The 13,973-nt window shown below is 39.4% G+C and overlaps 1 protein-coding gene across 2 annotated transcripts in view; it reads right to left on the bottom strand.

Annotated features, from left to right (window-relative positions):
- Positions 1-6,702: 6,702 nt before the first annotated feature.
- arap2 (ArfGAP with RhoGAP domain, ankyrin repeat and PH domain 2) overlaps positions 6,703-13,973 on the bottom strand; it is a 158,976-nt gene continuing 151,705 nt past the window's right edge. The window contains exons 31-33 of one of the 2 annotated variants that reach the window (XM_063469942.1): positions 11,343-11,406; positions 9,242-9,364; positions 6,703-8,355 (exon numbers count right to left, since the gene is read on the bottom strand). In XM_063469942.1, the coding sequence (XP_063326012.1) occupies positions 7,945-8,355; positions 9,242-9,364; positions 11,343-11,406 (598 nt within the window). In that variant the 3' untranslated portion in view covers positions 6,703-7,944. The remainder of the gene's footprint in view (positions 8,356-9,241; positions 9,365-11,342; positions 11,407-13,973) is intronic. The other variant, XM_063469944.1, reaches the window with a different exon arrangement.

Genomic DNA, 13,973 nt, shown 5'->3' on the forward strand with positions numbered 1-13,973 from the left:
AGGCAGCCAGCAGTGGGACGACTTCATGCAGCGAGCTATTTATAGCTGCTCAAATGGACGGCCCCATTAATATGAGACTTACCCTTTCTGGAAATGTAAATCACCAGGGCCGTGGCTCGACACGCGTTATACAGCTTCAGTATGTCGGACTGAACAGTACAGTTTCTTTGATTTACGCAGGCCTGGGATAGAGCAAAGAAGACCGCCTAATTTCTGTGCTGTTTACATATATCGGTGTGTTTTAAGTCAATGTGGTGACACTGACCATTTTTTCCCCACTCCCTTCTACGTCTAAAAGTAAGCATCTATCTAAGATAAGGCTGCAAAGGACATTTTAATTGCATGCCCATTTCAAAAAGGTTAGCTAGTGCTTCTCAAGCAGACAAGGATAATGTAAATGCCCACAGTGGTATTAAAGCCATGTTGGAATCTGTCACTCATCTGCTCTTTTTCACACACACCCCTCCCTTGATGTTTATATTATTCATGGACAAAGCAAATGAGCACCAAAGATGGAGCGAAAGATTAGAACGCGGTCTCAGTGGAGACTTCCTGAAGGCCAAGGGCTGATCAATAACCTCCACATTTTCAAACAGCACTGGATTAAGTCCAACATGGCTTGTTTTTTTGTTGTTTCAAAAAAGAACAAAAAACGCACAGACTCCAGGTTTAATTGAGAGACGTCTCATGTCCAATCAGAGGGCTTTGCGTCTCTTCTTTTTGAAATACCTTGTCATTTCTTCTCTCTGTCTCACCAGCGTATCAGCTCATTACTTTCTAACCCTCCACCCACCGTCTTTCACTGTCATTGCAGTCTGTGGGAAGACTGCGCACAGCTCAGCCTTACTCTGCTACAGTACACCTCTGCATGCATGCACTGTATGCCTCCCAGCTCTCCTCCCAGAGCTGGAAGAAAGATAAAGATGCCTTGCTGTAGGTAAGGTAAAGCGACAATAAGCACGGAGTACTTAAGTTTTTCAAGCCTCAGCTTTATTCACTGAATGCATTAAAAAAAAGTATAGCTTTGTATTTTTAGAAGCGACTTTCAGAAGCCCGTCACTACTGCAGTATATGATATGCAAATCACTTAGCTGCCTCTTGAAACTTGAAGTGTGGTCAGTGATAAATTTCCGCTGATTGAAGGCGCGATGCAAACAACGCATGAGTCCAGAAGTCTGAAATCAGCCACTGTAATTATGAGGCAATTAAAAACAAACAAACAAGAAAAGGACAAAGCCACACTAGATGTGCAGTGATGGAGTCCGGAGTTTGCCACTTTATTTTGTGCAGAGATAAAGAAAATGAGCCAGTGACTGCCTGGATGGATAACATTGGAGGGGAAAAAATTTTTTAACTGTAAAGCAAAAGATTTTTAATAAAGGCGCAAAAAGACGAGGAAAAAAGCCCTCTGCAAGAGGTTATTTTTAATATATATATATATGAGAAATAAAAGTAGTCATTAGTCATAGAGGAGCCTGAGAGCTCCATTCTTAATATAATTTCACATTATTAATTTGGCTGCATTAACAAGTAGCAGCGAGTTGTTAGTTTAATCTTTAACAATGCATCACCCTCTCAACTAAGTACCACATTTCCATGGTAACAGGCGGCGACACAAGCTAACCAGTGGCACCAAATAACTGTAATTTGTTGGGGGGGGGGGGGGGGGGGTTCCACCATGACGTCTTAGAGCTAACTAACAACAAGGTGTCAGAGCGTTTCTGTTTGGCCAAGACGATGAATGAACTAAACCTCAGCCCTGTCACCTGTCTGCACTCATGCTCATGCACAATGCTACTGGAACTATTTTCCTTTCTTTTGCATCTGCACTGATAAATTTTGAGATGAAACACTTTTTTTCCAGAAAGCAAACATAGTCTCTTAAAGTGACAGAAACTGAGGGGTTTGATATAATTCTGTTCAATCAGTGGTGTTTTCTGGTCTTTAAAAAAGGCCTTAATTTACCTAAAATTCATGAAAAAGCAGTCCCAACTTAACTAAAGATAAAAGATCAAAGATTCAGTTCAAACATCCCACAGTCACTCCCACTACAAAAACACCATTTTAGCTTCACAGAGATAAAATCACTGTAATTTCACAGCTTTTACAATGGGTTGCCTAAGACTGTGTAGGTGGACCTCATAGAATGACTACCATCTGAAAGTCAGTGCCTCACACTTGAGTAAATGTACTTATTAAGTTATTTTCATCATTGCAGCCACACAAGCTGCCGCTGACACAACTATTTGGTCAAAGTCAGCACATTAAATATGCTCATGCCTTGGCAGGGCTTTTTTTTCTTCTTTAAATACTGTCCCCTTTAACGCCATATGGTGACCTCTGTACATCGTAGGCCTCGAGAGGGAGTCGGCAAAATGCTGGGTCAAACCGACACAGGGGACAATAGAGGTAAATAATATACATGGGAGGATGGTTGGATGTAAAGATGGCAGGGCATCAGTGTATGTAATTTAGAGGGACTCTTAAGATAATTATGTAAAAATTAAGCACTAACTGTTCTCAGGTACTGGCAAGATGACTGTAAAAGGAAATAGCCATTTAATGCAGAAAAAAATGTATATAATTATAGATTAAATCACTGTAAGAATGTGTGATTGAGTGCAAAAGACTTAGAAAGCAGAAAGGTGTTATACAAGTTGAGTCCACTTACCATTTATATTCAAATAGAGTTCATGTTGTTCAGTGTAAACAACAGGAATGCATGAATCCACCTTGGCTTGTATCAACACTTCAGGATGCTGGTGGTGCATTAGTGTGGGGGGATTTTCTTGGCACACTTTGGGGCCATTAGTACTAACTGAGCATCATTTAAACACCACAGCTTACCTGAGTATTGGTACTGACCATGCCCATCCCTTTATGACCACAGTGTACCATCTTCTGATGTCTGCTTCCAGCAGGATAACGCACCATGAGCTCATCCCAAACTGTTTTCTTGACCATGACTATAAGTGCATGACACTGTACTCAAATGGCCTCCACAGTCACCAGATCTCAATCCAATAGAGCACCTTTAGGATGTGGTGGAAAAAGAGGTTCAAATCACGGATGTGCAGCAACTGTGTGATGCCGTCATCTTAACATGGACCAAAATCTCTGAGGAATGTTTCCAGGAGTTTCTTGAATCTGTGCCATGAAGAATTAAGAGAGCTCTGAAGGGGGTCCAACCCAGTACCTAATAAAGTGTCCGATAGTATCAAATGTGAGTAGATAAAGAAAATACTGGCACGCTGAGGAATAGAAAAAACCCTTCACTACACTTAATAAAGGGCAAAAAGACAGACTCGTTAAAGCAATAAACCGTTATCAGCACAGATGAGTGCTGGTGGGTTTTTTCTTTTCTATATTCCTCATGAATTGGCACTCTATATGTCCTTTAAAATGTTGTAGTTAAGCTCTCTATTACTTTATATTGTATTACTTTGTATAATACATAAGAACCAATAGTTTTAACTGAGTGTATCGCTGGAAGCAAGCCAGAGTACTTGGAATAAAAGGACTCTCAACAGGCCTGTTAAGTAGGAATGTATTCATTTCTACTAGTGCAATGAACATAGACCTAATTAATATACAGTTGTGTGTAGAAACCCCACATTTCCACAGTGCAAACAAAGCCTTAATAAGAAATGCTCAGACTCTGAATGCACGAATGTGGTCGCTCCATGATTAGAATATAAGGACATGACACAAAGGACAAGCAGCTGGCGTGTGAGGCATAATGAAAATAAAATGTTGATATGAATTTTTCATGGAGGGACCTGTGACAATTGCCTACGTGTGCACTTTCCGACTCCTATACATTATTCAAAGAGAGTTTATTTTTGAGTTTCACTCCAGAAAAAGTAGAATCCAGTATAATTTGTGAATAAAATAATGATATAATTACATATGAATAAGTCAAAGATTTTTTTAAAAAGTCTTTTTTTTTTTGGTCACAGGAATCCAAAACACGAGTTGAGTTGCTCTTTGTGGCTCTTGGTTAGCGTCTCTTAAAGCTCACAGAGATGAACATAGATTACAGCTGAGTATACAGGGGATATCTGCTCAATGGAATTTTAAATCTTTAGATATTCGGAGATTTACCATGCGAGAAAAGCTTAAATTATTCTGTTTTATAAACCAGAAGAGAGCAGATGTGAGCTTTCAGCAACTGAACATGAAAAAAAGAGAACACCATTAAAAAAAAATGCATAATAAACCTGAAAGAAATGATGGTAATTATCATTAAACACTGATGTTTATAATTTTTTTAATACCACATCTCTACCACCGCAGAAATCTTCTTTCACTCATATTAAATAACTTTAATTATCCGATGGATCTGCCTGTAGTTATAGTTTTCTCGCTGCAAAAAGTAGAGAGATGACAATTTATGTAAAAGAAAAGAGGAGGGAAAAAAAAGAGAATCTCCAATTCTGTTACAGTCTCACACTGACACTTCTGCCATCTCCACTGTTCCCACCATCTGTATTTCTGTGGAAACACAGGAAAGGTAATTTTTAGCCAGAACTTTTGGCAAAGATAGAAATGCTTAATTTGCGCTGCACAACAGATGCAGCCATGACACGAGAGAGAGAGACTGCACAGCTTCTCAATTTATGAATGTTTTCTGCTGGTTAGTAACAAGTGTAACGTGCAACATATATTTGGTCTTGAGCTTCATAAAAGGTGTCCATAAATGTGTATGTATATCCAGTCATCATCTAGATAGCTCATTGTTCCATAGCAGCAATACAAAGAGAGCTTTTTTTGATTGAACTTGAACGTTTTGAATACACAGTGGGTCTTTTTTGGACAAATCTTTTGCTCTGGCTTCAGTCGTAATCACGGAGGTCACTCTATTAAAAGGTGTTAAAAGCTACTGCCCTATTCTCATTTTGACAAAACATAAATTATACTAATGCTTTATCTAAGTGCAGCATTTGATATTATGGATAATAAAATAATTTTTGGCAGACTTGTAAATGAGGTGTTTTCTGGTTTAATCCTCTGAGCACATCTTTCAGGTATGAGATACATTGTAGCCATTTATATTTAAAAAAATCAGATTTATATCAATTTCAATTCAATTCAGTTTTATTGCTATAGAACCAAATGACAGCAACAGTTGCCATAATGTGCTTTATGTTCTAAGGTCAAGAGCCTGCAATAATATAGAAAAATCCCAGCAATCAGATCACTGTCTATGAGCAAGCATCACATCACATATCAGAATGTGACCGGGACATGTGGAGTCCCACAGGGTTCGATTCTCGGGCCACTACTTTTTATTCGACACTCTCCGGCAACCTAATTATTTACTTACTTATCACCTGCACAACTCCTGTATAACACAAACTTATAATCAGCTAATCGCATGGCAGGAACTCAGTGCATCTAGGCATAATCAAGACAGCCTGCTGAAGTTCAAACTGAGTGTCAAAATGGGGAAGAAAGGTGACTTACGGTAAGTAACTTTGAATGTAGCACTAGTGTTGGTGCCAACGATGCTGGTTTGAATATTTCAGAAACTGCTGATCTACTGGCATGTTCTTGCTCAGAACAGTACCTCTGAACATACAATATATCAAACCTTAAGGTAGAGGGGCTAGAGTAGAAGGAAACTGAGGCTACAATTCACACAACTTCACCAAAATTGGACAAGAGAAAACTGAAAAAACATTGCCTGATCTGATGAGTCTCGACTTCTGCTGTGACATTCAGGTGGTTGGGTCAGAGGGTGGTGTAAACAACATGAAAGCATGTATCCATTCTGCCTTGTATCAACAGTTCAGGCCATGTTCAGGTAATGTAGTGGTGTGAGGGGTATTTTGGGACCCTTAGTACCAACTTAGCATCATTTAAACACCACAGCCTACCTGAGTATTGTTGCTCATAAACTTAAATGAGAGTCAGAGTTAGTTAATGACATAAATTATTGTATTTTTCTCACTTTGACTGCAAAGACAAAAGTCCAAGTTACATATTTTGGCAATTTAGGGCCAAGCAACATCATATTAATAACTAAATCAATATGCTTTAGAGGGATCTTCTCCAGTCTCCCTAAAATATCTTTAGACATCTACATCTCTGTCAGAAAGCTGCTGCAAGAGCTCTAACAAGAACCAAGAGAACTGAGCACAATACTGATGTTTACACTGACTCCCAGTGAAGACATTGAGAGAGCTGCTACTTGTTTATAGGTCACTCAATAATCTCAGGCATACATACAGCTCCGACAATCCCTAGACGAATTTATACCCAGGAGGACACACAGATCTTTAAGAAGCAGTCAGCTGGTATAACCTAAAGACACATCAGAACACACTAAAGATGCTTTCAACCACTTCCTCCACACAGATGGATCCATCTTTCTGATAATCAGTGATTAATACAAACCAACTTCAATTCTATTATCTGCATGTTCAGTTCCATTGATGCGCTTTTATTTATTTTGGTTAGCATTTGATTCACTTCTCATTTATATTTATTGTATTCTATTTGAATCACCTATATGTTATTTTGTTTGCAACACCAACAGAAAAATTGCTTCTGTTTTGAATGTGGTCATGAGATTATGATCTCTTGCATCACCATGCTGATATTTTCTGTTTTCAGGCCTTTTTTCTTCTTAAAATACCAGAAAAAAAGATAACCCATAGAAACAAGCTAGCAAAATATTAGTCCAGGATCAGTCCAGGAACAAATTAACCACGTAATGTCTATGAAAACGCTAAACATGAATGTGCAACTTCACTAAATGTTTTAGCACATTTATTTATATTTTTATGCTGTACATTAATTCGACATTTGGTGGCGGCCCCCTGCAAAGTTTAAAAATGGTATGGCACATAATCTTAGGCTTCAAAAACACTGCCAGTGGGGCCACAGTTCAGTTACAGTTGTAACAGTTACAGTGGTACAAAAACTGCTAGAACCATAAAAGCAACTACAAATAAATAAAGGTACCTAACACTTTGGCCTGTGTGCCACAGCCAGCTAATATTGTATCGTACTTCTATTTAAAACCATTACCGACTTGTGCACACCAAATCAGCTTTTTGTGCACCAACATGCATGATTGTATTATTATCTTGGCAGTGCTGTACATATCCGGGAGTAATGTTGTCCTGTAAGGCCACGATTCCCTGCAGCCCCCTGGTGGACTGTCATGGTGCTGCAGGTGGGGAGCAATAATAACAAAAATTCAGCTTTGACATTACATTTATATAAATATGTAACTGTAGTATTTTTTTCTATAAAAGTGAATTACAACTGGTAAGAGGAGGTGGCTAATTTGTGATATTACTCATTCCACACATTGTCCAAAAAACTTTGCATATGACTGCGTAGAATTAGCTGTCTTAGCAGCTGTTTTTTTTTAAAATAAAATTATCCAATAAATATATTACTTTGACTTGTATATTGATTAGAGAAAGATTTATTATTGGTTGGCCCCATGGGATTTTCTATTTTTGAAGTGGCCCGCAGCACTATTGACTTTGGGAATGGCTGCTGTAAGGTAACAGCAGGCTCCTGCCTGTAAAAGTAAAAGTATAGTTGCAAATTCTTTGGCAAAGCTTTAGCTGAAAAAAAAAAAAGCATTGCATAAGCATTGGGAAATGTTTCCAGAAACTTCTGAGTTTGATAGCGAAACATATTTACGTAACTTCTTCTAGCTTTCAGTGGTATACAAATCTTAATTTGTAGTGCTTGGGTCAGCGCCATGGCCAGCTGAGGTTTGCGTGACCTTTGCAGTCTCCTGCACCTGTTTTGCACATACCCATGTGCATCACCATCTCCATATATATACAAGTTCAAAAGCTCAGGTCAGACTGTGATCATCGCTCATGAAAGCAACTTGTTCTCTTTTCATTAATACTGTGTAGTCTTTCAGAAATGATCATGATATTTTATGTAATTTCCCCCTCATGTCTCCTCCTGTCAGTCATTGTTCTTGTTAGTGCGACCAGTCTTGTTCAGCACAGAGTTGAGTTCATTCAGCAGATTTGGAGGGAGTATAGCTTCCCCACCCAGAGCAGGTCTTTTATTGACCGTCTTACAGCCGCTTTGAGGGAGAACGGGCAAAGGCATGGGCTGCATGTGTCTGGAAGAAGATGGTGACGGGAGCCGTAGAGGTAGGCAAACATCCACTGAAGTTCTTCTGTTTGGGATTGCTGGGGGTTTGAATGGTTCGTTGGACTTTGGAGCACCTATGGTGTTGGACTTTGGAACAGCTATGGGGTTGGACTTTGGAGCACCTATGGTGTTGGACTTGAAGTGGGGACTAGGATCCTTGGCGGGCCTCCATTCTCCATCTCCAAGAGCTCCAAGAGAAACCCTCCTTTCGGTTGTCTGTAGGTAAACATGGCAGATATAGATGTAGTGAAACCACAGACTCTTCAATCTTATAATCACTCATAGCATGATGCATGATGACAAGAATAAAACTAAAGCTAAATAAAAAGCTAAAGCTAAATAAAACTAAAGTTTTTCACAGTCTATCAGATAGCCCGGTGTTGGTGTTGTTTCTGTATCATCATAATAATGTTGGTCTAAGATGAACATGACAACTGACCAATCATGTTAATCTGATAGCTTAGGGATGCGGTGTTATTAGGTGTATGGTGACTGGTCTGCAGAAATACTGATCCTGGACTAATATTTTTACTCTGCTGTAGGAGCAACACCAACACGAGGATATGAGATTGTGCGTCTTCTGCTCTGTGGCAGGTGGTGTGAGCTCCAGACTACCTGTGACCATGAACTAAGCAGTAAAAAAAAAACAATGAAAGCATTGTCTGATGGCAAACATAGCCATATTTTGAAACTCTTGAAAAACTAATAATAATACTAATATTAATATTGATCGATTACTTTCCAACCTAACCATGGCAGCAAATAAGAGCTATAAAGAAAAACCCACCAGTTCTCAGCCTCCTAGTAGATGCACCTATGGTGTAAATGTGAAAATCCAAGGTAACTCCTTTTCTGAGTTATTACATTCACAAGATTTTCAGAAAACCTGACCTTTGACTTTGGGATCAGGGTCAGAGGACCTTGAGGTCAATGTTACTGAGATTTAAAGTCATCTGAGTTTTTCAGTAGATGCACCTTTAGTATCAATTTGAAAATCCTACATTCCCTCATTCTTGTGTTCACAAAGTTGGGTGCCCACGCTGCCAACCACAACAATACCCCCCATCAGCCTTTTATGGCTGAGGGGTAAAAAAAACATCACCTGTTTGCTAGAGTTGAGGTTCTGAGGCAGCACCTTGCTCCCTTCAGTTAGAGCTCCACCTCTGGTGGATTTGTGATCTGCCGTTTCTTTTGAGTTGGTGGATGCATGAAGGTCAGAACCATACTGAAGGCACAAGGCAGACATCATGAAAACGGGTTATATATCATTTAAAAAAAGGTCACTTTATTTTCATTTATTGTCTTTGTATGCTCTTTAAGGTCCAGCTCTGCATGTATGAGACCTGTGCAGTAAAATGTAATGTACATAAAATGGAGTAGATGAGGAATAACATCAATCAATAGACTAATGATGACTCCAAGACGCACTAAAAACTGGATGGCTGCCCTTGACTGTGTGAGAATGAAGGAAGCAAAGAAAAGATAGAGAACTGTTAGCAAAAATATTTGTTTTTGAAAGTATGAATAAATAATAAAAAGCATGATATTGCTCCTTAGTCTAAAATATCTACGTGCCGGTTCAGTTTTCAGTCAGATTGAGACAAGCATCTTTAATAATGAGGGGAAGTCAAAGAATGCTGATACTCTGTTCCAGTACAGCTGTCTGGCTGCGCTCTGATCTCCGGCTAAACTTTCTCTTTAACAATGTCTCCTTTTAAATCACCGTGACCCCCCCCTCCGCCCCCCTTCCCCCAACCTGTAAAACCGTCTCTCTTTAACAAATCCTTATTTCATCAATGCCAGGACCTGTCCTTGGACCTTTACACCCTCCCCCAACTCTCGAACACCCGCCATCACCCATTCTACCTTGCTTCAGAATGAGGTCCTCCATCGCCAGTTGCTATGGAAACTGTTGGAGCACAATGCTCGCTAACAGGTAAGGTAAGGGAAATCAAGAACAAGTGCTTTCCGTCGACTTTCTCATCTACACTTTCTCTCTGCCCTTCCGACAAGTCCCGCGCCCTTCCCTCAAGCCTCTGCGTTGGAAGCTGACAATCCTGATATTTAGCGGATTTGGGAAGAGAATTCTAATATTTTTAGCCGGCTCCGGTCTGCTATAGATTTAGTTGTTGCAGAGCAGAGAGCTCTGCAAAGAGCGAGGAGGAGGGGGAAAGTCCACTGAAATAAACACCTTGAAACACTTAGAAACAACAGACAAAAATTGCCTTCCCCTTTAGATCAATCTCTCCCCGACAGTGTTGCCCTTTTTACTTTCTAACCCAAACTAAGGCACTAAAAGGCTTTTACAGTAAGCACCTGTGATAAACAACACTTTGCTGCAGACGGGTTCCCATAAAGGGAGACAGCCAGAGTGCTAATACTGATGAAATGTGCTGAGCATACAATACAGAGCTGGCAAATCTTCCTTCGATCTTTCAGTTAAGGACGAGTGTGAAGTTCAACTTTGGTCTTTTACTTGAAAATGAGCAAAAAATAGACACCAGTGTTGAGTCTAATGAGAAAATAAGACGCAGTTTCTCTTGGAGGGGGGCAGAAACGACTGCGAGAGTGAAAATTAATACAAGATTATGACACGTGCGTAGCTGTTCTCCCCTTGGTTTGCTTTGCCCTGCATTATTTATGTCATATGTGCTGTGTCAGCGACTGACAGCGACAACACTTAGCTCTATCTGGAGGCTAAGTACCACAATGTGATTGTTACAGTTGCCTTGACCTTATTCTCACAGCTTTTCCACATAAAGTGATTTATGTTATTGCTGAGTGACCTCGAAAACTTTACAGTTCTCTCCCCTGTTTATGTATTTTTGTCTGCCTAACCGCACAAAGGAAAAGGATGATTGGGAGGAAAAATATATGATTTATCATATCTCCTTGTTCTGAGATATGGATTGTAAAAAAAAAAGATGATTTATTCTGTCTGTATTTGAGGGTATTTTTCATCCAAATATGGAAGAGAAAAGGAGGAGGATATGTCCACAGCGTGCATGTCACATTCACTGATATTTTTGGCTCACGACACCGCAATAAAAGGCTTAGAGAGAGGGATGCACATAGTTCTCCTGCAGTCATGCAGCTACACCGCACACATCAGCGTCTACTCATTAAATTGCCTTATCGAGCGTCTGCATGAGAGAATTCCTCGCTCCTGTTTTAACTTCCTCTCTAGTTGCGCGTCATCTTACCTTCATCCTGATGATGTCTGTCACCCAGTTGACCTGCGTCTCCCTCTTGTCGCAGCAGAAATGCCTGAGGAGGAGAAAGCTTGGTCACATCAGTCGCTGATTTCCACCTCATTATTTTCACACCCATTTTAATCAGGCAGCTGGACTTGGTAAGTCACAGCACTGGACACAGTTTCTTCTGAGGGGATCACCGAATAAAAAAAAAAAAAAGACTGCGCCATAGCTGCAGTCACCTTTGATTCTGTGAATCTGCATTAATAAAGTCTATATATGCAGCAACGATTAGTTTTGTGAGATATAATCTAGGATGAAGGTTTAAAGTAATACCTGTCATGCACTGTACTCCAGGTTTGCTATTATTAAAAGAGAAATAAAATGAAACATACAGTACTGTGAAAAACGATTTGCTCCCTTGTTAGTTTCTTAGTTTTTTGCATATTTGTCACACTTACATGTTTCAGATCATCAATCAAAACTTAACATTGGACAAACATAACCAGAGTAAACACAAAAATGTTTAAATGATCATTTCATTTACTAAGGTTAAAAGTTATCCAACCCTACCTGGCCCTGTGTGTGAAAAAATAATTGCCCCCTAAGCCTAATAACTGGTTGTGCAAGAACTGCAATCAAGTGTTTGTGATAACTGACATTGAGTCTTTTACATCACTGTGGAGGAATTTTGGCCCACTCATCATTACAGAATTGCTTTGAGTCACATTGGTGGATTTTCGACCATGAACGGCCTGTTTTAGGTCATGCCAAAGCATCTCAATCTGATTTGAGTCCAGACTTTGAATAGACCGCTCCAAACCTCAACGTTTTTTTCACCCATTCAGAGGTGGACTGACTGGTGTGCTTCAGATCTTGAGTTTCGGGGCATGAAGTATGAACTGATGGCCAGAAACTTTCTTTCACGATTGTCTGATATAGAGCAGAATTCACGGTTACAGCAAGTCGTCCTGAAGCAGCAAAACAGCCCCAGACCGTCACACTACCATCACCATGTTTGACTGCTGTATGATGGGTTTTTTTCTAAACTGCTGTGTTAGTTTTATTCCACATGTAACGGGACTCAACCCCTCCAAAAAGTTCACCTTTTGTCTCATCAGTCCAAAGAATATTTTACCAAAAGTCTCTGAGATCATCAAGAAGTTTTTTGGTAAATGTGAAACAAGCCTTTGAGTTCTTTTTGGTCACCAATGGTTTTCTCCTTGTTCTCTCCCATGGATGCCATTTTTGCCCAATAGCTTTTCTTATTGATGAATCATGAACTCTGACCTCAGCAGGTCTGACAATAGTCAGGCCTGGGTGTGGCTAGGGAAACTGAACTCAGCTTTCCTAAAAATGTCGTAATCCCAATAAATTAACGATTTAACAAGCTCAGTTGGTATTATGGGACCTTACCCCCCTGCCCCTAAAAACTGAACTCTTTATTTAAAAACTGAATTTAGTACTTACTCTGGTTACCTTTTGTGAATGTTAACAAATAAGGGTGAAAAATATGCACAAAACAAAGACAATCAGGAATGGAGAAAATACTTTTTCACAGCACTGTATAACAAAGTCATGTGGCATATATAGGGCCATACATATATAGGATGTTACTCTCGGCATTCAACTGCTGCATTCACGCTGATAAAACTACAGCAGAAAGTTTTGTGAGGGACTAATTAATATGAAGGTTAAAGCAGAAGTGTGTTTCACCACATCCACAGATAAAATTAACATCAAATAAAATTCACTGAATTAATGTGCAATCACTGTAATTTTGTATCTTCTGCAGAACTGTAATATAATATTTTAATTATTTTGACCATAGCTTGGCTGAATACTCGATAATGTGAAAATCCATATTCCCCATATAACGAAGGCTTTAAATTCAACATATAATCAGCACCTAAACCTTAACTTATAGTCTAGACATTGTCAGACAGGAAACATTCGGTATTTGCTCTGCACAGGGTGGATGGGAGTTTATTTGTATTCTTATCAGTACTTTTTGCAGAAAGAAAGAAAGAATCAAATTAATAACAGATTATTACATAATCTTGTAGCAGATTTTGTCAGGTAGGCAAGTGAAGTTATGTGGATCTCATGAGTTTATTTGGGTGTGAAGTCGGAGTGGGGGGTGTTGGGGTTTACGTGGATGCAAGTGCACCAACAAAAACTCTGTCACACTTCACCTCAAACTAACACACTGATTTTTCTGACATTTATTGTCCTCCAACATCATTTTCACCGTAGCCTCCAATTCATTCATCTGAAGCTGAAACTGGGAATTTCTGAAGCACACACCCATATCAGGTTACTAACAACTTACTTTTAATCATTAGTTCATGTTCATATTTTTGATTCTAGGACATCAAACGTGCACTTTTCTGTCTAAATGTGATGGACCTTTGTCGAATGTTTCAAAGAGCTGCTCATGTTTCCTTCTTTACTCGCTAAAAGACCTGCTGGCATGTAAGGCCAGAAGCTAATCAAAGCTAGTCAAATAAAAATGTGAAAAATTATGTTTTTTGTAGCAATAATGAATTAATTTTCTTACGTTCTTCCACTACTGAAAGCAGTACCAATAACACTGGACTGTATCGATGCTCCAGTTAAGACCTGAAGCCTGTTTAACAC

Source organism: Pelmatolapia mariae, linkage group LG3_W (assembly GCF_036321145.2).
Source record: "Pelmatolapia mariae isolate MD_Pm_ZW linkage group LG3_W, Pm_UMD_F_2, whole genome shotgun sequence".
Classification (NCBI taxonomy): domain Eukaryota; kingdom Metazoa; phylum Chordata; class Actinopteri; order Cichliformes; family Cichlidae; genus Pelmatolapia; species Pelmatolapia mariae.